The 25,750-nt window shown below is 40.1% G+C and overlaps 2 protein-coding genes across 6 annotated transcripts in view; one reads left to right on the forward strand and one right to left on the reverse strand.

Moving 5' to 3' along the window:
- Positions 1-12,997, forward strand: part of CAPN3 (calpain 3) — a 28,537-nt gene extending 15,540 nt beyond the window's left edge. The window contains exons 10-24 of one of the 4 annotated variants that reach the window (XM_061462381.1): positions 249-409; positions 950-1,119; positions 1,726-1,737; positions 2,429-2,637; positions 3,357-3,393; positions 4,411-4,428; positions 5,507-5,608; positions 6,912-6,989; positions 7,623-7,680; positions 8,252-8,316; positions 9,348-9,416; positions 10,021-10,099; positions 10,936-11,052; positions 11,349-11,407; positions 11,994-12,997. In XM_061462381.1, coding sequence (XP_061318365.1) covers positions 249-409; positions 950-1,119; positions 1,726-1,737; positions 2,429-2,637; positions 3,357-3,393; positions 4,411-4,428; positions 5,507-5,608; positions 6,912-6,989; positions 7,623-7,680; positions 8,252-8,316; positions 9,348-9,416; positions 10,021-10,099; positions 10,936-11,052; positions 11,349-11,407; positions 11,994-12,020 — 1,261 coding nt within the window. In that variant the 3' untranslated portion in view covers positions 12,021-12,997. Of the gene's footprint in view, positions 1-248; positions 410-949; positions 1,120-1,725; positions 1,809-2,428; positions 2,638-3,356; positions 3,394-4,410; positions 4,429-5,506; positions 5,643-6,911; positions 6,990-7,622; positions 7,681-8,251; positions 8,317-9,347; positions 9,417-10,020; positions 10,100-10,935; positions 11,053-11,348; positions 11,408-11,993 lie in introns of those variants that run through there. The other 3 variants (XM_061462378.1, XM_061462379.1, XM_061462380.1) reach the window with 3 other exon arrangements.
- A 5,372-nt stretch (positions 12,998-18,369) lies between these two features.
- The window catches only part of ZNF106 (zinc finger protein 106), a 35,776-nt gene continuing 28,395 nt past the window's right edge, over positions 18,370-25,750 (reverse strand). For both annotated transcript variants that reach the window (XM_061462371.1, XM_061462372.1), the window contains 10 exons: positions 25,302-25,447; positions 24,837-24,971; positions 24,537-24,653; positions 23,844-24,035; positions 22,732-22,794; positions 21,651-21,770; positions 21,118-21,189; positions 20,276-20,347; positions 19,495-19,641; positions 18,370-18,501 (listed from right to left, as the gene is read on the reverse strand). In XM_061462371.1, the coding sequence (XP_061318355.1) occupies positions 18,445-18,501; positions 19,495-19,641; positions 20,276-20,347; positions 21,118-21,189; positions 21,651-21,770; positions 22,732-22,794; positions 23,844-24,035; positions 24,537-24,653; positions 24,837-24,971; positions 25,302-25,447 (1,121 nt within the window). In that variant the 3' untranslated portion in view covers positions 18,370-18,444. The remainder of the gene's footprint in view (positions 18,502-19,494; positions 19,642-20,275; positions 20,348-21,117; positions 21,190-21,650; positions 21,771-22,731; positions 22,795-23,843; positions 24,036-24,536; positions 24,654-24,836; positions 24,972-25,301; positions 25,448-25,750) is intronic.

Consider the following 25,750-nt stretch of genomic DNA (forward strand, 5'->3'; position numbering starts at 1 on the left):
ACTTCCAGAAGCTGTCCATCACTCTTCCTACGTACCATCCTCTCAGCTCACTTTCTCCCCAGTTTGGAAATGTAATTGTGCTAACTGACCAAAGAGCAGCCCAAATGCATTAGGAAATCATGGCACTGTCATGGCAAACCTTATAGTGGCAGTATTATTGGTCACCCTCCTCCACCTCACCAAGGTCTTTCAGACAGCTGCCCACCATGGAAATCCATTTGAGTTCAGTTTCCCCTCAATTCCTCCAGGATATCATTTGAAGACTTCATGAGGCACTTCACAAAGCTTGAGATCTGTAACCTCACACCTGATACTCTGGAAGCCGATAAACTCCAGACCTGGACTGTGTCGGTCAACGAAGGGCGCTGGGTGAGAGGCTGCTCAGCTGGAGGCTGCCGCAATTATCCAGGTAAGCAACAGGTAGGAGATACAGCCTCTTTGGTGGGGACTGAATTAGATACCACAGGGTAAGTCATACCACAGCCTGATCAGTGCTCAGCCAAGCAAAAGCCTTGCTTCCTCAGTGGATGAGGCACATGATTTGTACCTGGAAAACTTCTGTCACTGTGTTTGTGACAGCACCTTGTAAGCCCGAAAGGCAGGCCAGGCAAATAGAAATCATTGTTCAAATACTTCACACTGCCCCAAGTAAGATAAAAGAGATCAATTTCACTAACAGATTTCACCCAGGAGCCACCTTTTTTATAGTTTTAGGTGCTTTGAAGTTTGTGAGATTTCAGTTCTTCATTTTACATCCTCCTTTGGTGTGCAGTTTTGTTAGAACTATGTGAACCACATAACATATAAAAAAGAGGTACATGGTAGCCGACTTTTAACCTTCCCCTCAGGAGCCACAAGCAGGGAACTTAAAAGTTCTCTTTGATCATGAGTACCATCAGAAAACTGAAGGATTACATGTTTGCTTTGGGTTGTTGCTGGGATTTCACAGACACATTTTGGACCAATCCCCAGTATCGCTTGAAGCTCCTGGAGGAAGATGATGATCCCGAGGATGAACAGGTGATCTGCAGCTTCCTTGTCGCACTGATGCAGAAAAATAGGAGGAAAGAACGCAAGCTGGGAGCCAACTTGTATACCATTGGCTTTGCCATCTATGAGGTACTAGCTCTAGACTATTCTTTGCACCACAGTCACAAATCCTGACACTGTGCCCTTACCAAGAGAGTCACCGAATCATTCAGCCTGATAATCTGAATTGCAATCTTTACGTGACCAGTAAAGGCTATGTAACCATTCAGACCATAGTAACCTCAGGTTTTACCCTATCTATAAATAAGACACTTTTTAAGCTTCCGTAGTGAGTTGCTGACAGATCTGAACATACTCTTTCCCATAAATTCTTCCATCTCTCTTTCATCTTGCTGAAACTGAATACTTCATTGGCAAAATAGTGTAAAAAAGGAAACAGACATCCAAGACACGGGTAGCGATTAACCTCTCTGTCCCTGCTACTGACTTCATGAGGAAGTCAATTTATTCAGTCCTTTGCGCAAACATATTTAGTTCAGATCTTAGTGGATCTCATGTAGATCCCAAGAAATCTAGAAAGGAAGAGAGAAATTGCTTAGCATATTTATCTAATTTGGGGCATTTTAATCACTGCCTGCATCCACAAAAATCTATGTGAACACCCTTCTGTAGGATCTATAAACAAGGGGACTCACTAGCAGCTCTGACTGTTTCTTCTCTTTGTTTCTCCCTAAGGTGCCCAAAGAGGTATGAGCAGAACGGAGGCAGATTGACATCTTGGTGTATACTCACAGCTAGTGTTACTATTGTGCCTGTCTGTAAGTCAGCAGGAAACTGTCCAGTGAAGTCTGTTTTCAGGGATGTAACAGAAGTGAAACTGCTAACCTTTCTGCTTTGAGTGTCTATTAGTAACATTTTGTGAGTAATTTTTAGCTCCTTCTTATTTGCACCTTTTCCTCAGTCCTGCTTTATCTATTCCATGTTAGACCTGGCCATGACTTGCATGTCAGTCAGTGAGCCTGGGCTGCAGGAAGCAGCATCAGCAAGCACTTGGCCTTCGCACTCCATGCAAAACCACCCTAAACCATTTCCATTTCCTCCTGCAAATAATGCCAATGACCTATATATATCCTGCAGCCACAGAAATTTCTCTCTAGTCTTAGAATTTGTTTGGAAAAAACATGGCATTTTCAGCCATTGAAGAAAGCGTATTAAAGGTACACAGAAGCCCTCAGAAGCCAACTAGACCCAGCCAGTAGCAACTTAAAGGTGACAGACTTGGTATCTGTTATCAGCTAGCATCCCTTGTCAGCCCCTTGCTTGTTAGACTGCTGCTCCATTGGTGTTTTCTGTCTCAACCATGTACTGCCCACATGACAAATCACCTGGGCAATGGATGAGACTTCCCTGAAGACAAATGGACTCATTTGTTCTGCAGATGCACGGTACTAAGCACCACTTGCAAAAGGACTTTTTCCTCTACAATGCCTCCAAAGCTAGAAGTAAGACCTATATAAACATGCGAGAAATCTCTGAGCGCTTCCGGTTACCTCCCAGCGAGTACGTCATCATCCCATCAACATACGAACCCCACCAGGAGGGAGAATTCATCCTGAGGGTCTTCTCAGAAAAAAGAAGTCTTTCAGAGTAAGTTACAGATTCATTTAACTGCTCATAAAGATGGAGGAGAGCTCACTAGTCTGCGATAGTCACGTTCCCCATTTGCTATACCCTGATTTTAATTTTCTTAACCTCATTAGGAACTCCAAGCTACAAACTCATTTCCCCAAGCTTCCCTTATAGAAAGAAGGAGAGAGCCTGCTTTGAATTGTCTTTGGAGAAGCCTACTACTTGCAGGATATCCTTTGTAAACATACCATTAGTGATTTTTTAATAACGGAAGTGAACCTGTTTGGTTTTTTGCTATATGCCACTGGCTGAAGTTTTTGGCCAGATAGATCGTTGAACCAGATCTAATTTCAGTCACAAATGAAACACAGAAGTAGGTAGCTATTTCTTGTCCATGCTGCTCTTCAACTAGTTCCCCAGAGCTCAGCAAATTGCAGCCAGTGTCACTCTAATTAGGCCAAACAGCTTCTATTTGACTCCCAGGAATCCAAATCCAGTGTTATCAAGGCTCTTTAGAGAAGTAAACCATGCAGCAGCCCTCCTGGAAGTGGTATTTGTGATGCTCAGCTCAAATTGGGAAAAAGCTCCATCTACAGCCTGCAGTTGTAATGCTTGGAAACCAGCCCTCACCACTGGCTGTTTGGAAAGTTCAAGCGGCTGCTTATACTCCAGCTACAGAAACAAGCAACACTGGGAACAGTCACTTTGCTATTTATTTACTTTTTGCTTTCTTCTAGGGAGGTTGAAAATATGATTGAGGCAGATCGTCCATCGGTAAGTAGTGTCCTGGGCCTCTTTTGTACACAAATAGGGGAAGGGAGAGGAGTATGACATCTAGAGAAACCTACAGCAGGAAACTAGTTGGAGCCCAATGACAGCTCCTTTAGCATAAATCCCCACATTTTTTCTTCATCAAGATACTTATATTAATACTTGCTTTATATACACTATGCTCTGATTTTGTCAGAACAAAACCTTTTTGACAGATTTGGAATCTGCTCCTGGCACAAAGGAGCTGGATGCTAAGCATTGCTTTTACCTCCATCAATGAGGCTTATTCATTTACCAGGGAGGCCTGTACTGTAACTGTGCCTCAAGATATTTTGTTTGTGAGATTGGCACCTCATCTAACAAAGAAAGAAGTATTTTATTTTGAGGTATATGCTTTCTGGAATGAGATCCTAATGATAATCTGATTCATACTATCATCCATGACAAGCTCTACCTCTTCACCCTGGGGTTTTACACATCTTTGTGGGAATATACTAGAGCTAGCAATACAATTAGTCTGGGGAAAAAAATCAGAGGTAATGCTCTTGCACGGAATTGAGCTCCATCAAACCTTGCTCAGAAGTGTTAATCTCTCATTTGCAGTTATGATAACAAAATGTCTGTCCAGATCAGGTGGGATTTAATTGCCACTGCAGATATCATTGATTTGCAGGCACACAAGTCCAATTTCCACTACGCTGACAGGTTGGGAAAAAGAAAAGGAATAGTCATAGCTAAAGGTACAATAGGGACTTTATTCAAGCAGACAACAGCCCAGATAAGACGACACTGTTTGCTATGGTTTCTGCAATTTCTGTCAAATTTTTGGTGGGTGCATTTTCTCTCATTTTTGGAGATTTCAAAACTGTATGAATACAGGAAATAAGAAAAAGAAATGCAGGAAGGGGAAAGAAAGAGGAAGAAAAAAACTTTACCATCTGCTCTGCATAATCTGGGTAAAATGTATAATTCTGTTGTTTTAAAACACCTTTATTTCATATTTCGTTTCTTTTTGTTCAGAAAAAGAAAAAGGGCAAGGTGGGTATTTATGCAATGTGCTGAGTGCCAGCAAGGCAAAGAGCATGTGCAATGCATGTGGCAGGAGCAGAGTCCCTTGCTATCACGATTTCTCTGCATCTGGAAACTGATGTAGTTAATGAAAGACACTGGATAAGAGGACATTTGTAGGTGGCAAAGATTTTGCCTTCCTACACTGAAGTCTAATGAAATAGCATTAGCATCATACACCCCCTACCCCATCACTTAAGGGGGTGGCAAAAGGGTAACACGTTTCAGTTTTATAAGCTTGATTCTCTGGGTTGCTCAAACTGCTCGTCACAGGCACCCTGACACCCCCTCCTAGTGCAAAGCATCCCTTTGTCAGACCCATGCTTTCTGTTGCCTAGGGCAGCTACTTCTCTTTCCTGCAGTCCAGGATTCTGCTTTCAATTCTACACAACACATTTAGGACCTTGAAAATGCAATCAGACGTTTTAATCTCAAGACAGGCTGATTGCAATTAATACTTTAGGGTAACACATTTGCATCTTGTAGCCGCTTTCCTTGATTGTAATGCACTAAACCAAAACCATTGCATGAGCTGCTTTCAGCTGAATGCTTCAAGAATTAATGCAAAGAAAGAACATCTGCTTCACATAACTAACAAGCTCCCACACAAATACTACTTTTCTGTGCAGGATTCAGTTTGTCTTCATACAGTGCTACTGTCCTTCATATGGAGGTGCAAGTTCATCATTTAACTGACAATTTGAGAAGCTTATTTTGCTTAAAACAAACAAAAACCCAGCCACATTTAAATGGTGACTGGCTTTCTGAAAAGGAAAGCTAGAAGCCAGAGACTGCACTAGTTTGCAAAGACTTTTACAGGGTTTTTTTATCATGAGGAGAGCGGTAACTTTGGAAATTCCTCAATATTTTTTTCTTTTTTGGTTTCTTTTCTTTCATTCCCAGCTCTGGCTTCTCCAGTCACACTGCCAGGGGCAGGAGCTGTTGCTGCATGTGCTTTACTACAAAATGGCTGTCGCCAAATATTTTTCCTTCTACTATTTTTTGTGTAATTTCCATTTCTCTTTTGCTCTCTTTGTTCTTCTTCTAGCCTATCATATTTGTTTCTGACAGAGCCAACAGCAATAAGGAACTGAATGCAGATGAAGATGCTGGCAAAGATGGTGAAAAACCCCACGTAGATGAGAAAAAGGTTTCTGCAGCAACTGGCAAAGGGGGAAATAGGGGTTGGTCTGGGGAGCATAAAAGAATGGCTGGGGAGAGGGCAGGAACGGGGCAAAGAAGTGTCCTAAAATACTTAACAGCTTTTCAAGTCTTAGCATAGTTTGCATCTGGCTTATGTGGATCTAATAAGCATGAGCAAACAAGAGACTATCCCTGCAGTTATTTAACCAGCTGTGATGGAAGGTTTAGCTGAAAACATATCCTGGTTGCTCTCTCATACAAGGATCCCAAATGTGAGAGATCCCTTCCCCACAAGCAGCACAATTCAATCCACACTTGCTCAGCCTCCTGAACTGGTACCCTCTTTACATGGGGTATATCCATGAACTGCACCTGAGCGGCTTTGAGAGCACCTGGAAATTATCACAGCCTCTCCTCGTCACAAATTACACATCCCTAAACCAGTCCCCATTGGCCAGAGGTGAAAAGGATGAGTAAACCCAGAAACTCCTGCATCTCCTCCATTCTCTGACTACCAAAGAGGAACACAGAATAGCAAATTCAGAGCTTCTGCCTGCAGATAGGTGAGGGATGCGAGATGCAACAGCAAGATGCGGCATCTGGAGGCATGAGGGATGCCTGCTTACAGGGAGCGTGCTGTTCTGCTGTGTGGCTGCCAGAGCATACAGGTGGGAAAATGGAAACCAGTATTAACTTTGTTCTGCACTTAGGCAAACAAAAATAAGAACTGAGTCAACAAATTCACTCTACTTCATTACAGAATTCCTGTAATATAATACTGGGGGAAGAAGGAATAGAACAGTTTCCTTTTCCAGCCTCAGAGTTCAGGCTTGCTCTTTGCATGAGTCTGAGAAAGCTTCACTTTCATCTTTTTCCTGTTTTATGTACTGCTTGGCTCCAGCTAGACCACTCCCTGCCCTCCTCCCCCCCCCCCATTAAAAAGAGCTCTCAAGCCCAAGTCCCTCTGGTCAATTCATATCCTACAGAGCAGCTATGGAGCAGATACGCTGCTTCTGCCCCAAACTTCTCCTTCACAACGTTTTGAAACAAAAATCTGTCAGTAAAAGTAACTATTTAGGCTCCTTCAAGAGAAAGGAGAGCAATGGGATGAAGTTAAATACTCAGCAGTTTTGCCAGAGAACACATTAAACCAAAAACAAGGGAAAGGAAAATGAGGACAACCCTTTCCTCTGAAGGCCTCCAGATTCACTAACAGGCTCCATAGCTTGAGGGTGAGGGAGCTGTACAGGCCCCTTCCCTTCCGTTCCCTGCTGGCCTAAGGATGTCTCTCTTCACTTGTCTTTTTTCAGCGTCCTTCGACAAGAACTCGAGAGGGAAGTGAAGAAGAAAACCAGTTCAGGAATATTTTCCGACAGATTGCAGGGGATGTGAGTACGGAAATGATCCTTGTCTCTGCCACCGAGGCAGCTGAGCCACAACAGCACCTAAATCAACTGCTTAAATCAAATCTCCTTTGAGATCTGGAGCTAAGCAAAATCAAATCCAAATCCAATTAAGTATACAGCTATCCTCACATGTACATAAAAGCTATTCCCATTGTGTACAAGGGAACCTTATTTAAATTCATGCTTTTACTTCTATCAATACTTTAAGATGCATAAACAAGTTAGAAATGCAGTGCCCTTCAGTATATGCTTCACAAGGGAAATTAAAAGTAAAGAGACATCAAAGAACTGTACAAATCAAGAGGCTGCAAATGGGTTACAGAGATTTTTGCATTTTGGTTTTGGGCTCATACAGTGGCTTGAAATCAAAGGTGATTCTTCTAGTTGTAGTTTAACAAACACTACATGGTAAATTCAGACCTGCCTTTTACTGCGGCCTCAAGAAAGACTTGGACTAATGTTTATATGAACTACAATACTCTCTAGTTTAGAGAATGTGTATGCCATACTGAAAAGTGACCGAAGACTTCATCCTTTTAGCATATCTGTTCATAAAACTATTTGCTTAACAAGGAATGTTATAATTAATGATATTCTCACCTCACTTCCCACCAGGACATGGAGATCAATGCTGAAGAGCTCAGGAATGTTCTCAATAACGTTGTAAAAAAACGTGAGTTTAAGCCTGGTTTTCAGTAACCCTGGACAAAGAAATCTGTGCTATAATGGAACCCTCCACCCTGCAGCTGCACTCTAAAAACTATTCATGATTTCAAACTCCCAAATTTCCTAGTTAGACTTCCATGGACTTTGCATGTGAGACTTTAGCAAGCTGAGCTTTTCATAGAGATCCTCTGTATGAGTGGTCCAATACTGATAATGCAGAAATGAGCAAATGTTGATTGGAAGCACAACACAGGATAATGCAGCATTTCTAGCAAATTTAATGTCTAGTCAGACTTTCTCTCTGTTTAGCAAACTTCAGCCTACACACTCTGTGCTTGCTGAGTGTGCTGGAGGTTAGTAGAGTTTTACAGAGATTTTTATTGTATATAAGAGGTCAAAAAAGTAATCTGTAATTCACAATCTATAATGTTAATTAGAAGTCTTTTCAAATTTCTCTACCATTCATGTCTCACTGGATAAAGGAAGTAAGTTTGGCTTCTACCTTGAGTAGAGTTACACCTACAAGGAAGAAGCGCTCGATGACTTGCATGATCTTCACCTAGGATCATTTATTTCAGATAAGGACCTACGGACAGAAGGATTTGAACTGGAATCCTGCCGCAGCATGATTGCTTTAATGGATGTATCCTTTTCTGGTGAAAGAGGAGTGCTTGATACGACACTAGTCCAGTTAGGTTCTATTTTCCACCACTACACACACACACAACTTACTAAACCAGGGAAGCAGAACAGTACATTATAGCTTGTAGTGAGACCACACAGCATTCCTCTTCGACACATTTCAACTCCAGTCATCCCAACATGAGTGTAGCTGGCAGATGAAACGATCCCAAACCAGAAAACTACAGAATCAGTCAGTCTATATGATACCCTTCCTTGGGTATCAGGGACTTGACAGCCCAGGTACTCAAGCATGATTTTTAAAGATTTTTTTTTTAAACTAAATCAACATATTTCTTGCCAACAAACTCAGTACATTTCTCTTATCTAAGTTTATAATGTATTGTACATTCCACTGCATGCTTAGCATGCAGGGCATACAGAAATTGTCTGAAAGCAAGTATAATAAAACACACAACAAAATGCCACATGGGGTTACCTCTACTACAGCATCACTCAGTTTTCCTATTTGACATAATGCATAATTTTGAAAGAACAAAAGTGCATTCAAACATAACCAGAGCAAAATTGTAACTACAATCCAGAGCCATAATGGTTGGAGCCTAAACACATTTTTGTGAGTGGCTTTAGTCAACATTTTGCTTAGTTCCCAATTCATTTTAAGCAAGGCAGAAAGAGCTTCACTCTAGGATAAACCTCAGTTGTCTCAAAAAACATCAGGTAAGCTTCAGATTTGGAGGTATTTGGAAAGCTCCCACTAGAACATCCTGCTCATGTGCTTCGTAAGGGCACCAGGAGAAAGCCTCGCTCCTGTACCAGATGTTTGCTGCTACTCAAACAGCACTTCACACCCCTGAAACAAATAATACACACAATAACCAAGGCAAATATTAGCTCAGCCAGCTGTGAGTGCTAAGGAGATCTTGAACTCAATTTCACATCCATCCCTTCCCTTCACCAGCAGTTACAGACTTAAGTAATTTTCTCTTTAAAATATTGTGAGGGTTTTTTACCTGAATGTTTGCATCGCAGACAGACGGCTCAGGGAGGATAAACTTCGATGAGTTTCGACATCTCTGGGACAAGATTAAAAGCTGGCAGGTATTGTTGGGATCCTCAGTGCTGTTCTTCACAGCTTCTACAGCGTAAAAAGTTGTGTAGGAAAAACAGAACTCCCTATGTTTATTACAGCAAAAAGAAAAGCTTAAAAAGCTGCAATAAAAAGAAAAAATTGCTTATAAAAAGAAAAGTCACTTCTCGTGCTACTCACAACCTAAGCAAGTAGCTTGAAGCTCCAGTACTTATTTAAGAAGTACCCTCATGAGACTAGCTTGGAGGCATACAAATTGGAGAAAGAGGATGATGGGAACTAGAATCAGGCCTCACAGATAGCTTAATTAGGACAATCAAGAGAGAGTATTAACAGACTAAACTCAAGTCAAACAAGGAGAATCTCTAAGGGAGAGCTTTCTGCTTCCCACAGAAAGGATCTAAGTTATTTTGCTTTCTGACTGAGGAGCTCTGAGCTATAAACTGAGGCTGCCCAGCTGCAGCAGTGTAAGGCAAATGGCAAAGCTGCAAGTGCCCAAGGCACACATCCCATATCCAGCCAGTGGATACACTCAACAGGATGTTGAAGTTTTCCTGTTGTACTTCAAATACAAGCTTTTTTCTGTTGTGTATTTATTGCTTTTCCTTCTTCCAGAAAATCTTCAAGCGTTACGACACGGATCACTCAGGCACCATTAACAGCTACGAGATGCGCAATGCAGTGAATGATGCAGGTACTTCCCCCAGTGCCCAACAGCTGAAGAAACCGTATTTTGTTTTGTTTGTAAAATCTGTAGTATCACTATAAACCTAGATGTAATGATTCAGTGACATTTCATCTTCAGTACTATTCTGGCACACCAGTTACAGTTCATCAAGGCACAGAAACAAACAGCCATCTTGTACTTTACAAAACATGAGTGATTTGACCCTCTGCTAAGGACAGAACTACACACGGATTTGACTTCTTGCCACAGTAGAAATTCAGGGCATTTTCATTTTCCAGGTTTCCATTCTCTCCAGGAAAGTTACCAATGTCAAAAAAAAGAAATTTAAATGCCTCCTGCCCTGGATTTAAAACACATTTTACAACAGCAATATCTCAGTCTTACAGCCTGTAGGGTATGCATGACCTTGCATATAGCCAACAACCAGCAGTACCCAAATCGTGACAGCCCCTTATGAAGCTGCAGCAGTGCCATGGCTCAGTTACAAGAGCTACCTCCTCATCTATTTTTTGACTATTGTGTAATTATGTTTTCATAGCAACTTCCTCCTATATTTCTGTCACCAGTTTTTGTAGCTTTGCTTTTACCAGGCCCAGCTAAGCTGCAAGCTCTTTGGTGTAGGTCTCTCCTCTTCATATTCACAGCATAACTCCTGCCCTATCAGCCCTCCCAGATTGTTGTTTCCAAGTAAGCTCCTTATAACTGTACTTCATTTTATGGAGTGGATACAGCCTAAGCCTCATCTGAGCCTGGGACCTGCCTATGGCCAAACCACTGTGGAGGCCTGACAGGCACCAGTGCTTCCCCTGTCCCAGCTGCACCCCGTCCCTGTTCCTCTGCAGGGTTTCGGCTGAACAACCAGCTCTACGACATCATCACCATGCGCTATGCTGACAAGAACATGAACATCGACTTTGACAGCTTCATCTGCTGCTTCGTGCGCCTGGACGCCATGTTCAGTGAGTGGCTGCCTCCCCTCCTCACCCCCAGAACGCAGTCACACTCAAGGCAAAGCTTGTTCAGAGCACTGCGGCCAGGATATAGAATTAATAGTTAAAGATATGTGCTTAGGGAATCTAAATAGGACACCCATCTCATTCACACACAAAAGAAACCACTGTGTCTCTCCTTGTGTTAGCTAAGTAAATCCCTGCACAGGCTTGCACAACACAAGCTCTTTGATTTGCTATCTGGGATCATCTTTATGCACACAGTTATTTAATCTACTCCATATATTTTTGCTTCCTTGCTTTAGGAGCATTCCACGCCTTTGATAAAGATGGAGATGGCATCATTAAGCTCAATGTCCTGGAGGTAAACTACTTTACACCAGTATTTCTAACACAATGTCACAATACTGAATTCTAATGTTATTATTCATTGCATGTGTTCTCAAGACAGCCTACGAGAGTTGGTCTGAAATTGCCATCCAATTGGTAAGAGGTTATAAAACCTCTCCAAAATTTTACTACCGATTTTACATGGAAAACATCCATGATGCGCCAGCAATGGCCGCTCTGTAGGACTCCAGTTGGTGCTGAAGGGCATGGCTCTTCATACCACCTTTAAAGGGCTTCAAGAAATTTCTCAGATCTTTTTATTTTATGAGGCAATTTAAATCAAACATACTGATATGGCACTAACTGATAATGGGGTTTAAAGTAGTTCTTTACTTCTAAAACCTAATTAAGAAGACTTAAGAAGTTTAAGCTTAAAAGGACATCTTCTGCTAGGGAGATCATAAACCCTTCCAGTTTTCCAAGGGAAATAGGAGAAAGAAGCTTAAGAGAAACTTCCCCACTGCTACTGTGCTCCAGACTTTCAGCAAGCAGCTGCCTTCCAGAATCTCCTGGAGGATGCCAGCACGTCTTCTATCTTTAATTCCAATTCTCCTTTTCAGTGGCTGCAGCTCACGATGTACGCGTAACACTGGAGCCAGAGGCCATCTTCAAGATCACACTCAAGACTTCTATTTTGAGTAACTTGCTCCATTCATCCCCAAGTACGAACAACAGCATTTCCTACAGCATGTGCTTCACTCATTGACATAAACAGTGTATGGAAAGAAGGCCTGGAAAAAGGGACAACCACACTCCAGTAGGCTTACCAGTGCCCATATTCTGTAACTACTTTGAGAACTTCCCGATATTTTCCTTTGGGCAATGAGGATTAGTTTAACTGATGACTTTTGACTGATTGATGACAATCAAGCTTTTGGTGCATGGTAAAGTCATGGAGCGTGCATCCTTACTCTGCTTATGCTGACAACTGGAAGTCTTCCCTCAAATCAGGCAAAACTGGGACTGTAGATGAATTGTGGAAGTCAGAAGTGTTTACTGCCACCTTGTAATTAGTCATTAACTCTTGGTCCTGCTTTTGATACTACCATGTCAGCATCTTCATAATGGTAACTGAACAATTCACATGTGATTACGCAAGATTACGTTATTAATATTATGAATCCCAAGCACTGATGTTGGTTGTTACAGATGCGGCTGCACAGGTTGGTTCTCTGCCGTGCCAGAAACGTGGGACTGCACTATCCAGGTACAGCTTGGTCTATTGCCTTTGTGAAAGTACTGAGGACTGAGCATTTTACTCTCATTTTTAGTACCTCATAGTAGAGATCTTAAACGTTTTTTATTGTAACTGCAGTCTCTGTAACATTATGGAAGCTGATACACATCCAAGACAAACTCTTATAGATATGAATTTATGCATCTATACAGACACACATCCTCTGTATCCCCTCAAAATCCTATTTCCCAACAGCATTATGTATTTCTTTATGGTAAGAGGAATCAGATACTATGTAAGCATGACCACTTTGGGAAGAGTATTAGAATCTGTAAGTACAGTCAGTTTAATTGACCCCAAAATAAAATCAGCCGGATTTTGGCCTAATTTTCAGGGTGGTTGTTTTGGTTTGAAAGAAGACAAGAGGACAAAACACTGAACACTCTTCCATTATTCTCCTGAATACATAGCAGCTTTTGGAGTTTTATGTCCAGCGTGAAATCTGCTTAATATCTCAACCACTGGAAATCATTTAACAGTTGAAAGGCTCCATAGGTATCAGCTTTAAGGAAGACAGGCCTTCAGAACTGGCCAATCATTGATGAATGTGAAAATGGAAGGAAAAATGAAATGGGCAAGAAAAGGTGTGAAGAGACCAAGACTTTGTCAAAAGAACCTTTGACTTGGTTCACTAGTAGGGAAAAGGAACAGTGCAATCCACTATTGTAAAGCAAAATCGTAAAAACAGATTGTAGCATCCATTTGAAGTTGTTCTGATAAGTAGTACATTTAACTGAAAGGTCACTAAGAAAAAGAAAACGTTTTGACTAAAAAGTCCTGCACTGTAACTTACTCTAAAAGAGTAAGAAAATCCTATAGGTTATCTAAAGAAGAGTTCTTCTCCTTTAAGTTTTGTATTAACCCAAATCACATTTCTAAGATGACTGGAACTCTGGGAGCCCTGGCTTCAAGCCATGCGTTATCTCCACTAAGCTATTATTTTCCATACAAAAAAGAAAATGGCAGAGATGTGCTTATTTGGGATGTTCAGAGAAAAAACAAAATCTACCAGTCAAAAGATCAAAATTGGTATTTTTTACTGGCAACTCAAAACTGGTCCTTAAAGTTGTGGTGAGTGAACTACCAGCAGCTCTAGAGAACTTCTCTTCGTAAGGGCCATGAAGCAAGAGTGAGTACATCATCTTCGAGGCACCCATTGGTGCCTCTAATTTACCTGCCAAACAACAAGGTGTGAGGTTCTGGCACGCTGAGAGCAAAAACTTGCAACACTCCTGCTAGTGCTGGAGCTTCCAAGTGGCCTGTCCGATTTCATCCAGCCCTCTTAAAAAAGGAAAAAAGCCCAGAACAAAGTAAATCTCTACTGAATGCTGTGAATCATCCTATTCAAAACAAAGAAGAGTCAGACTGACAAACTGTAACAATATAGAGAACTTTTATTTTTTTTATTTTTTATCTTCTTTTTTTCTTCTTTTGCTGTGTAAAATATCATCATTATGCTCACAGCTCTGTACCAAAGTGAGAAAAGAAACCCATGGTCAATCTGTGCACGTGTTCTACACAGCTTAAACTATTACATACACAATCATGTGGCTTTATTCCACTTCCATTCTCCAAGAAGACTGTTCAACTATTACAGCAAAATGAAATTTGAGAAGGTGCCAGGTGTTGATAACAGAATATATACCTACACAGTTCGCTCTTTCACAACTACTACAAACAGCAGCTGAAACCTTTTCCTTATCCTCCCTCACATACTCTGCAACTCTGGACAACTCAGACTGCTTGCATGATAGTATCCTACAAGCCTGAAAACCAAGATTCATCTGTACCCGTGTTTTAATTCAAAAGAAGGGGAAAACATTTTCTCAACAACACATTTTGTTTCTGGGAACCTCCAGTTTATTGTGAGTTTTCAGTTATCATTTACCCATGTTGTACAGTTTGAAATGCGCACTAAGAACTGCACTACTTCAAACATACTGCACAGCCAAACTCCTGCTATTTTGCAGAAGGCAGCTCATGTGCCAGTATGTTAAAGTCTGTAATCCACATGTAAGTGACACAAGGCAAGCAGAAGCTGGGATATTTAATGCATCTTCATACCAACGGATGCAGCAGTTTTCCTTTTGTCCCCTTCCACATACAGAAACAGCAGCAATAGGCCACAGAGTGTTTTGCACTGCCAATTAGCTGTAAATTTTCCCCTATCATTTGAAGGATAAAGGAGAAACAACTATTGACCAATCCTACCATTGTCTTATTCAATACATGAGTCTGTTGGGCTGGGGAAGGTTAAGCTTTGCAGAACATGTGAACTTCCAAATGATCATTTTATGCTACTCACACCCTCCTTTTGGAGCTCAGGCAAGGCTTGGTATGCTATGACAAAAGTTCTCAAGCTTTTGAAGAGAATGATGTAACTGGTTTCAGTAGTGCCTGGCCCATTCTTTGTATCATAAAATCATGCAATGGCTCTGAGCATTTTCTGTCTGCTGGGGAGGCTCACAGCTTAACAGACACAATGTCAATCCTGCTAAGAGAAAAATGGTGCCTTCCCCCCAAGAAGGGTCTGCCTTATGGAGTCAGCCATATAGCAAGTCCAGAGCTCCTTATTTAACATTTGACTAATAAGATAAACACAGCTAACCACAAAATAAACCTTCACTCTACTCACTCTTCCACTCACAACTTTTTACTTGCATAAAAAACAAACTGAAAACAAAAATAGTCCTGAAACAGGCTTCAGAGGTGCAGCACTGCTTTTCACACAGAACTCTTCAACCAGAGGTGTATCAGCAGTCAAAAACCTAAGTTCCAAGACTGGAGAGGATGCCACTAATGGCTACCAAGCCAGTATATTAGTTTGGCATCTCTCTTCTGCAACTGCCTCCAGAAGAAGTGAACGGCCAATAAAAAAAGCTGCACTGAATTCCAGCTGAACAAATAGGAAACCTCCCCACAGAACTCCAGAGAAGCCTGTGGATTTCCACAGCTGTACAACTTCACTGCAAATGATATCCTCAGGAGAAAGCAGCACAGCATTTTCCTCTGGCCCCCTGGGCCATTTTAAAAATTGTTCTTAATTCAGGAAACAAAATTCTATAAACACTCATGCAGCTCTGCTATTTTCCTGCCTCTTACCCACTTTAAGATTCTTACCATACATCTGAAATGACCTACAAAGCAGCAAAAGGTATCACTGCTAAAGCTGGATTTCGTAAGTCCAGACTTTTCAGAAGGACTGTTTTCAAGGCAGATAAAGAAGTATCATAAACTACATGAAAAGGAAGTCTGCTTCTACCAATTAGAAAAGAGAAACCAAACAAGCAATCAGGAATGCAAATACAGTGTAGTAACTGTTCACTGCAACACCTAGTGAGAAAGATCTTCACATGTTCCTCAAAACAGATGAAAGAACGTGAAGAATCACAAGGAAGAAGTAACAAAACCTACTCTCACATACTAGTTTTCAGAATGCTTGTCCTCAGGACACACACCTCCACACCTTCACTTCAAGCACGGTCCATGAAGGACAGCTTCAGACGTTCACATTGATTTATGCCACTCTTTTACATGCTCCTTTAAGTGAGGTTCAAAAAAACTCCCCAAACTACTCTTGAGTATCAGTAATTTTGGAAATGGTTTAAGTCTTATGCAGTCTTCTGCTCTTAGGTCATGGAAAAAAACCCAAATACTCTCAAGACTTTAGAGCAATGCAGCCTGCATCAGAAAACACTGACACTGTTCAGATTTCCCCGAACCTGATTCTCCCTTGAACTGCTTCATCCACACACCACAGAAAGAAAAATAATAAAAATAAACCCAAAGCACAAACAAAACACACCCCAAAACCCAAAACCAAACCACCCTCGAAACAGCCTGGGGTCTGACCCACATTATCTGGGATTTTGCCTGGCCACAAACAGCTAATAAAAACCCCAAACATATCACCACAAAAGCATTGGGACCTCAGAGACTCCTTTGTCTTTGAAGTAGGATGCTCCTGCACCTCATTCCTATCTAATTCTTGTCTCAGAAAAAAAAAAATCATCAATGTCAAGCAATTAAAGAGAAATGATACTCCACTACCCACTACAAAGAAAAAAATAGTGTGCTTCAGAGAAGGCCCTGAAGTTCCAGTGGAACGTGCATGGGCTTTCCTCAATCAGTTTCTTGGCCTAAAAAGGCTTCTTCATAGGCAAAGAATGAGGCTATAAAACTTACATGGTCTGTTTTAGCATACCAAGCATCAAAGTAGTGGTCAAAAAGTTGCCTAGTAAAAATAGTAAGTTTAATTTGTTTGAAACGCATCATTTGTGAGCAGCTCAGTTTTGACACTGGGATGTTTTTACCTTCTGTTACAGTTTAATGCAACCTTGCTTCTTTTTTATCCTGAGCAGCAAGTTAGGCAAAAGCAGAGACAAAGATCATTGCTACATTTAGCCTCATTGTTTAAAAGAGCCCTCTGCTAAATTAGTGTCGTTAGGGGAGAGAGGGTTGCAAATGCAAGAAGTACATTTCACTGAACTAACTGGGTAAAGTTTTCCATCCCAAGGGATGCCTGCAGAGGAATCCTAACAAGTAGAAAGTCTTCACCTCTGCACTGGCTTCTCCGTATTAGTAGAAGCAAGACTTTACCATGTGGTATGCATTTGTTATCCTCAGCTTCTGCTTGAGAACTGTACTTTTAAATCCTTTAAAATCCTGTTCCACTCTTTCCAGTTGAGGTTTTGTGAACTTGATATGGCCCAAGCCAATTAAGCCAGTTCACAACAGAAACAAAACACAACCTAAGTGGATGCATTTAGACAGGCAGTGCCTTTGCATTTCTCTGAAGTTTGCTATGCCATGAAGAAATGGAACTGCAAAGTTCAGTCACTAAGATATCAAATAAAATCAGGAATCTAATTATGGTGTTGTATCAAGGTAGCAGTGGTTATTCTGGTATTTAACTAAAACAAAAGCTGACATCGCTTACTTCTTTCCTGTACATAAGGACCTATATTTAAAAAGACTAAAACTGCAAACCACATGAGCAGAGCCACCGTTCTGGCTGTTTTCCTGCTACTGGCATACCTCTCCAGAAATAAAGTGTTTTCCTCCAAATAAACAAAAGGAGGTACAGTATTTTGGGCAGTTTGTCACTGTATATATTATGCCAGTTATAGCAATTTTTACACAAGGAATAAAAAATAAGTTACAATTAACATTAAAAAAAATACTTATTCCAGTTCTCCATAAAATACCTTTTTTATGAAGTAAAAATGTACACTGGGTATTCAAGTTACACTGTTACAATCTGTCATACTCTGGTTTGCAGAGTTTTTGTTAAAATAACCTAAAAAAATTGGATACAACATAAAACCAGACATGTTTGAGACACATAAGAGGCTTCAAGCTGATTTTGCAAACATGAGAACCTATTGTAATCTAAGTTCTCAACACCCCTCTGGTCTTCCCAAGGACACTCAGACTATGCTGCTTAAAAAAAACCAAACACAAAAGCAAACACAAAAACAAAAAGGAAAAACAAACAACAGAAACCCAAAGCAGACAAGAGGAGGGAATATTCTTATCTGTCAGTGAATTAAAAACTTGCAAGAATCTTCCATTTGGGCCAAGTCTTAATCGACCAGCCTTATTTCTACAGAGTGCAATATGACCTGCAGCCTCCATAACAAGGCATTTCAGCCCCACTCCATTTTTGCATTCCAAACGGGAAAAGAAAGAGGAAAGACTGGAGTAAGAAATGGATGTTTTCTGGAATAATTCTGACATATAAAATTACTTCCCAATGTGGGAGGTGAACAACTTCACGAGTCAACCCGGCTGTCATCCTCAGCATGTCTTTCAATGTGTCCTACAGCATCCTAGGAAAGAACCAGAAGTCAGTTAAAAGTAGTAACCATCAAAAAAAGCTTTGCAAAAGATTCTTGAAGTGTCAGGGAAAGTTACATGCTGGATGATACATTTTTTGGCTTAAAGCTTCTAAAAAATTCTTTTGTCTGAAAAAAAAAAATAAATATCAGTGCCAAGCTAATAAATTACATCTATAAAGTATCTCACATACCACATGATTTTAGGCAAATAAAAACCATCTTCTTTTCTGACTATAAAAGCATATCAAATAAACACATCATATCCAAAGCCAGTGCTTAAAGAGAAATTAAGGACTCCACTCTGTTTCTGAGTTCTCCAAACCCTCCTTCCACTGCATGTACTGAAACACATTAAGAGGAAGGTAGTTTATATTGCCAAGGACTAAAATGGGGATTTTGCCTATCAGACTATAGGTAACAACCTTTCTTCCACCCAATCCTTCCACATCACTTCATCCAGCTCTTAAGTCTTCTTCATTTTTCTCCCATCTGTGCCAGCATTTACTCAGAAATTTAGGCACTACTTAAAGATCGGTAGCAAAACCAATCCCATGCCAATAAACAAACAGCATCAGTATCCACAACAATGAAAGGGGGTAGTGATGGATAAAAACTAAGAGAATAAAAAACCTGTTTCAAGACTAATGCTTATTCAACTTAAAATCTTCCTGCAAGAACTTAATTTAAACTTATATTTATCAGAATTTCTTTTAATATTTCAGAATTTTAGCCCTTCCATATACTATTTTATGATCAAGCTGTTTTATATTAACCATACTTCAAGTTACTATACTTAGTTGCACGTATCTGTCACAGGTTGAATTGAACCCTATTCATCTGTGTGACTCTAGCTATATGTAGTTAAGCCTATCAAGATTAGAAAAACTTAACTCTTTTTAAGAGAAATAGGATCAAGTCCCACAGCTGTGGTGATGTAAAGTACTTTCTGCTGCCAAATACAACCACGTTAATTCAACCACATACCTGCTTGGAACTTTTCTTGGAAGTAAAGAAAGCATCACAGTTCTTCCAACGACATTTTAGGGTCTGAAAATTTGGGTTGGTGTGGTCAGTTAGCAAGTGTTGTTTCAGATGGTCCACAACTCCAAAGATCAGTGAGCATCCATGCCACTGGTAGAAAAAAAAAACAACAGAATAAGCCAGGAAAAAAAAATTTTAGCTAATTATTTTCTTCTTGCTGCCTCGCAATATTCTACCAAAACTGTTCACACACATGCCACCTCTTTTTTAGTCTTCTTATGTCATTTCCATTCTCTACTTACATGAATAGTCTCTATTGCTTTAACTGCACCTTTACAGAGATTCTTCCTGCCTCTAGCCAAGCCCAGATCAGCAAGAACGGCAGGAGGAACACAGGAACTAAACTTTTACAAGATTTAAGCTTACCTGAGACAGAGACATTGGGAATTTAATTAAACTTATTTAACAGAGTAAATCAGCTTTTCTATGTCATTCAGCTGAAGTTTTTGGTTTTAAACAGTTACAGGTCACCATCTTTAAAGTTTCCAGAAAGAAAAATTATTTAAGATGCTACTATCAGTCTGCCCCAAAGCACAAACCTATACTAAAGATCATGAAAACTGGAACTAGAGATACATACTTATATTTTAAAAGTATATATGCATTTAAAAATATTACTGAACTATAATAAAGGTCAATCTTTGCAGGACCCAGTAGTGACCTTCCCCAGAAAATTAGTCTAAAAACTGTAACAAAAGAAGGCTAAAAACATATCGCTTATTACCCAACAACGATAATTCTGCATCAGATTAAGCCTCACAGCTCTGACACTGCCATCATAGCATCCAGTGTAGATCTGTAAAAGAAACATCTATGGATAAGGAAGCTGGGAATAATAGGGAAAAAAGTCAAATTTGGAAGGAGGCTTCAGTGCAGAGTACATGAGGTAAACAACAATAAAATCTCAACATGCAAGGCTTCTAAATTTAAAAATGGATTAATCTAACGGAGATTTGCAGTCATTGTTTACAAAAACTTACTAATGAATAAGAAATGTTTCCATAACTTCTGTTGTTTATAGTGTCATAACAGTTCAGAAAAACTTCAAAATACAATGTTACTAATAAATGTATTTAATGACTATTTTAAGCAAGTTATTTATCCAGAAGTGCTTCTGAAACCTATCTTGCAGGGCAGATGCATGAAGAAACCTGTGCACCCAAACCAGTCTCATACCTTTGTTTAGGTTCTACCAAAGGTTACTAGAGGTTTGACTGTGGGGGAAGTTCTTCTCTAACATGTATGTGACTCTCTTGAGCAAAAGTCAAACAGGACTGATGCTTGAGAAGGGGGAATATTTTACTGTTTCTGAACTCTTCACTGCAATCATCACTATAAACAGAATTATTGTTTTAAGACTACATCAAGCTAGAAGTAATTTTTCCCCAAGACAATTATATTACAGTTACAGAGCTGTGACAGCAAACTGATTTTTGCCTGACATTTTTAAGTTCTTCTTAGTGAGACAGCAGATTGATTTCATTATCTGAAAAAATTATACTGTCCTGTATATGCATGTGAAAATTACAACCTCCTATTTGAGACCAGTGAAAAGAAGGAAGTTACCATGCTCTTATGGATGGTCATACACATAATCATATCTGTGTGGCCTCCATAGACTTGCAAGCGGTCGTGTGACTTGGAAAAAAAAAAAAACAGAAACAGACTTTAATCACTTGACAGTTAAGCATTTTCAGAGACATGAAAATGACAGTGCTTCTGAGAGCAGTTTTCTGGGTAGCAAGTAAACTCCTCTGGTGGATTCCAAAGTTTCCAGCCACCACGAAAGCTCGCTTTTGCTTACATTGCTTCAACTCTTTTTGTCCAACTAAGCACTTGATTTTCCAGCAGACAAAACTAACATTTCCCCACTGTTCTGATTTGTCATTGTCTGAAGATAACCCAGGTTCCAAAAATAATGGTTTAGGTTATAATCTTTAAAATCTATATATTTTGGCTGGTGAGACAATTATATACTCTTAGTAACAGGAAAGAGAGGGATGGGCCCGAGATCAGCAAGCATAAAGATTAAACCTATGTGACTTCAAAATAATTAATGCATATTAGGTATATGTCATCTTAAGCATCTATTTTCTTACCTGCAGTTCATAAACACGAACGAATTTATCCAGACATGCTGTCACCATCACTTTCCCAAGAATGTTGACAACCGTTACTGCATGGTTATGGCCTTTATAGATCCGTACTAGCTCTCCAGTCTGCATCAAGGAAAAGCAAAAAGCAAATAGGTATTTATTGCTTTGAGGGTTTTTGTTTGGGTTGGTTTGTGGTTTGTTGTTGGATTTTTTAACAATTAAAAACATTTTAACCTAGCCTACATAGAGTAGCTGGCTTCAGTGTTCACTACTCAAAAAATGGAAACACTATTAGACTTTCATTTGCTGTGACAGTACTTTCGGATTATGATCAAATATGACTTAACCTTTTCTTTGCCCATGTTAACTCAGAGCCATTCCAGTACCATAGAAATGCATGCCACAATGAAAACTATCTACTTTTCTTTCCATCATTAGCCACATGTTCCCACCTACCCTGCAACTAGTACTGTTCTAGCGGTGATACTAACAGTATTTAGCCACAAGGATCAGTGAGCAAATTTAGCTAAATACATAGAAATACACTTTTTTATTATTATTTTTCAATTAAAATTTACCTCTGATAAGTTTCTTAATCTAACTTATTGTATAGCTACATGAATGCTTCTGCTAGCACAGGGGAAAGATAGTGCAATTGAGGAAGAGAGAGCAGGTGAGCTACAAAGCATTCAGGATAGTATAACAGCTTTTGAAACAACTAGTTTGGAACACTGTGTTCAAGTTTTTCCTGTAATAACAAAACTCTTCCCCCACCAGGATATCTCACATGTCTTTGCTCTGAAACCTTCCTACGTTATCAGCATGTCTGTATGTCGTGATATTTGCAAGACAAATATCCCCAGATAAAAAAGCACTGCATATCGTACTGTAAGACTCAGCATGTTTATGTATCCTTTTCATGCCTCTTTAGTTAGCTATAATGCAGTCACATTAACAAAATCTTATGTCTTTACTTTTCTGGAAGCTCCACCAGTCAGTCAAAAATTCTGGAAACATTGACTGCATAGCACATGAATTCACTGCCTTAACAGAAAGTCATTCCAGCTTTATAGGTGATACTTACATGAATATTGTGGGCATGTACAGACTGATCACTGGAACCACTGAATACCAGATCATTCACAACCTTACAAAAAAAATATTAAGTATTATTTCTGTAACAGACACAGAAATGGGCAAGTAAAGCATTAAGATGCTGTTCAGTTTAAAGTTGCACTGCAGTATTTCCTAAATTTGACAAACTTAAAATCAGTGGCGAATATGGAAACAGAACAAAGCACACACTGAGTTCCTTATATAAGAGCTAGAAAATGTACTGTAGTATCCTAATGATGATTTGTGGCATTTCACAATTGACACCAGAAGTTGTTAAATTTGCAGCCTACCAGGCTAACTCATCCTTCTTATAGGCTAGTCTTAGTGCCAGCACAACAGCAGATCAGCGACCAAATAAACTGAATGCAGAATGCTGCTTTGCGCATGCGCAGTAAAGCCCATTGTTTCCTAGTAATTTTGGATGTGCTGTGTGCTTATACACTGGTCACATAAGAAAGTGCTCCTGAAAAGTACTAATCCAGAAAAGAAGTTTAATAGACCCATCATGGATCAAAAAGGGACCACAGTCTGCTGCCATGTGAGCAGGACTAGGATAATTCACAGGGTAAAAAGGTTGTGCCACTGCACTGTAATATCTCTACAATTTATGGAAGTCATCCCCTATCTGTGACATGATAGCAGTCACAGCAAAGCAGTCAGGAAAGCATTTCAGTTCCAGCTTATAATCTCAGGAGCCAGAAACCTGTATACAACTGCTAGTGCTTCTTCTATTAAAAGAGAATACTTCTCTAGAGTTACATTTTTTCCAGCTTCCTCTGATGTTTGCCTTAGGGTACCTGAAAACTAGCTTCACCTTTTCCACAACTTTCCTTCTACTGCCAAATTCACATTCAGGATTCCCTGAATCTTTTAACAACTTGAAATAAACATGCTTCCTACAGACACGTGAGATATGGCAGGGAGCCAGAGACAATTTCTCTTCCAATTTACTTAGCTTTTACCATTAAAATCCTTTATTTCTTACCACAATCTGCTCACTATTAGATGAGGAACTAAAAAAACCCCAAACATAACATTTTAAGCTGTCATTATCAAAAATGTATTTTCAGAGACACTTACCTTCATACAGAGGATAGTCTTGCTGTGACCTTCCAGGGTTCTGAGAAGCAGCCCATTCCGCGCATCTCGCACACTGATGGTGCAGTCATAGGAGCCCACCACCAACAACTTCCGTGCTCCTTCCTGAGCTGTGGCTAGACAGCTCACTGCTCTAGGGCCATGGCATTCAAAGGTATCAACCTGCTTGTTGTTCTGTTGGGTGAGGAAAAAATTGTTATTTAAGAATTAAAACTTTTCTATGGCATTGACTAGACCACCGAGTTCTTTCTGTGCTGTACTTGTTATAGCATCTGACTTCAGTTTAGTAACACACCATTTCAGCAGCAGAAGAGTTGCAACTGAACAACTAACTTTCCAAATCAAGGAAATAACTTTGATGGTCAAGAAAGGAGGATTCACAAATAATCTGTGTCAGAAAACTGTCATGATACATGACTGGTAGGCCAGGTGGCACCTTAAGGGATAACATGACAACAATACAGCACTTAAGAGAAAGGTACCTGAAGGTGAGACGGGACAGCTTTGTGCACTGACAAAATAAAGGACCAAAAGGGGTCAACAGTGACCATTTATACCAAAATAGTTTAATCACAAATATATTTTCTACTCAAGAAAAAGAACAGAAAGAAACACAGAGTGAAGAGAAACAGCACTGCAAGAGGCTTTTAACTGCCAATATTTAAAGATACTAACCTTTATGCTGAAAGTAACCACATTGCCATTTGCAAGGCCTGCAAAAAGGATCCGCCATCTACTGTGTAAACAGAGCACTCGATCTTCCAACTTAAACTGTTCCATGCACTTCTTGGTCTGACAATAAAAAGAAGTAGCTATTAACTGAAAACAATTCGGGGAAAAAAGCCTGAAGTGAATGATAATTTTCACCTACAGCTCATACGGGTTTCAAAGGTTTTTTTCATTTATATTTGCAGAGAAACACTTAAATAAAAATGCACATTACACTGCATGTTAACCAACACAGAGTTTGACTACCTTGATATTGTAACAGTTGATAGTGTGGTCGCTTGAGCCAGTGTAGAGTGCAGCATTCTTCCCATTTGTCTGAGTGACTAGGAGGCAGTTCACTTTTGAAGTATGTCCTTCAAAGATGGCCACACACTTCCTGCTCTGAAAAGGCAAGCAGAGGGTCTATCAACATAAAAGCCCATTATACCTCTCAGGATCTGCGCCTGACTGAGTGGGGTAGGACAGCTAACAAAAGCAGGACACGTGCAGCAATCTATCTCCCCTTAGTCCTCTCACAGGGAGAAGGGGTTGGGGAGGGGGAGAAGTTTGAAGAATAGCATAACAAAATTAGGTACGTGAAAAAGCAGCTGCTTCCTTAACTACATAGTAAGGCTTTACAAAAACAGAACTGCAACCTTGTGACTGCAATCAACATAGCATCCACCATTCAAAACATTCACCACACCAAAACATTCCCACCACCTTACTTACAACCAGATTGTAGGCACAAACAGTTTTGTCTGCTGAGCAAGTATACAACAAATTCCCAAAAATCTGAATAGCATTCACTGCAGCCAGGTGTCCCTCAAAGCTTCCCTCTGTGGGCTCTTCATCTTCACCTGGCTCTGAAGACACTTCTGTAGGGCAGACACACATGTACTCTGATTATGGGAACACATGCAAACACACTGCTGCTGTTTGTATTAACAAACAGTAGAACTATTGCATGGGCTTAGCACCTGTGGGTTTCTGGTGGAGCCTGTAAGTGGCAAAAGGCAATATAAAATGCCAGAAGGACCATTTACATGATGTTAAATGCAGAAAGCTCTTTAAAAATAGCAAAAGGATTATATTATTATTTGTCCTACAGCTCTACAGAGATTGTGGAATAGAAGTGTTTGTGTGGGAGGACACAGGGCAATGCAGAGGAGTCAAGGCAC

This window comes from Pezoporus flaviventris, unplaced genomic scaffold (genome assembly GCF_033815535.1).
Source record: "Pezoporus flaviventris isolate CSIRO_AGI_PZ_B2104156 unplaced genomic scaffold, CSIRO_AGI_Pfla_v1 ptg000035l, whole genome shotgun sequence".
Lineage (NCBI taxonomy): Eukaryota > Metazoa > Chordata > Aves > Psittaciformes > Psittacidae > Pezoporus > Pezoporus flaviventris.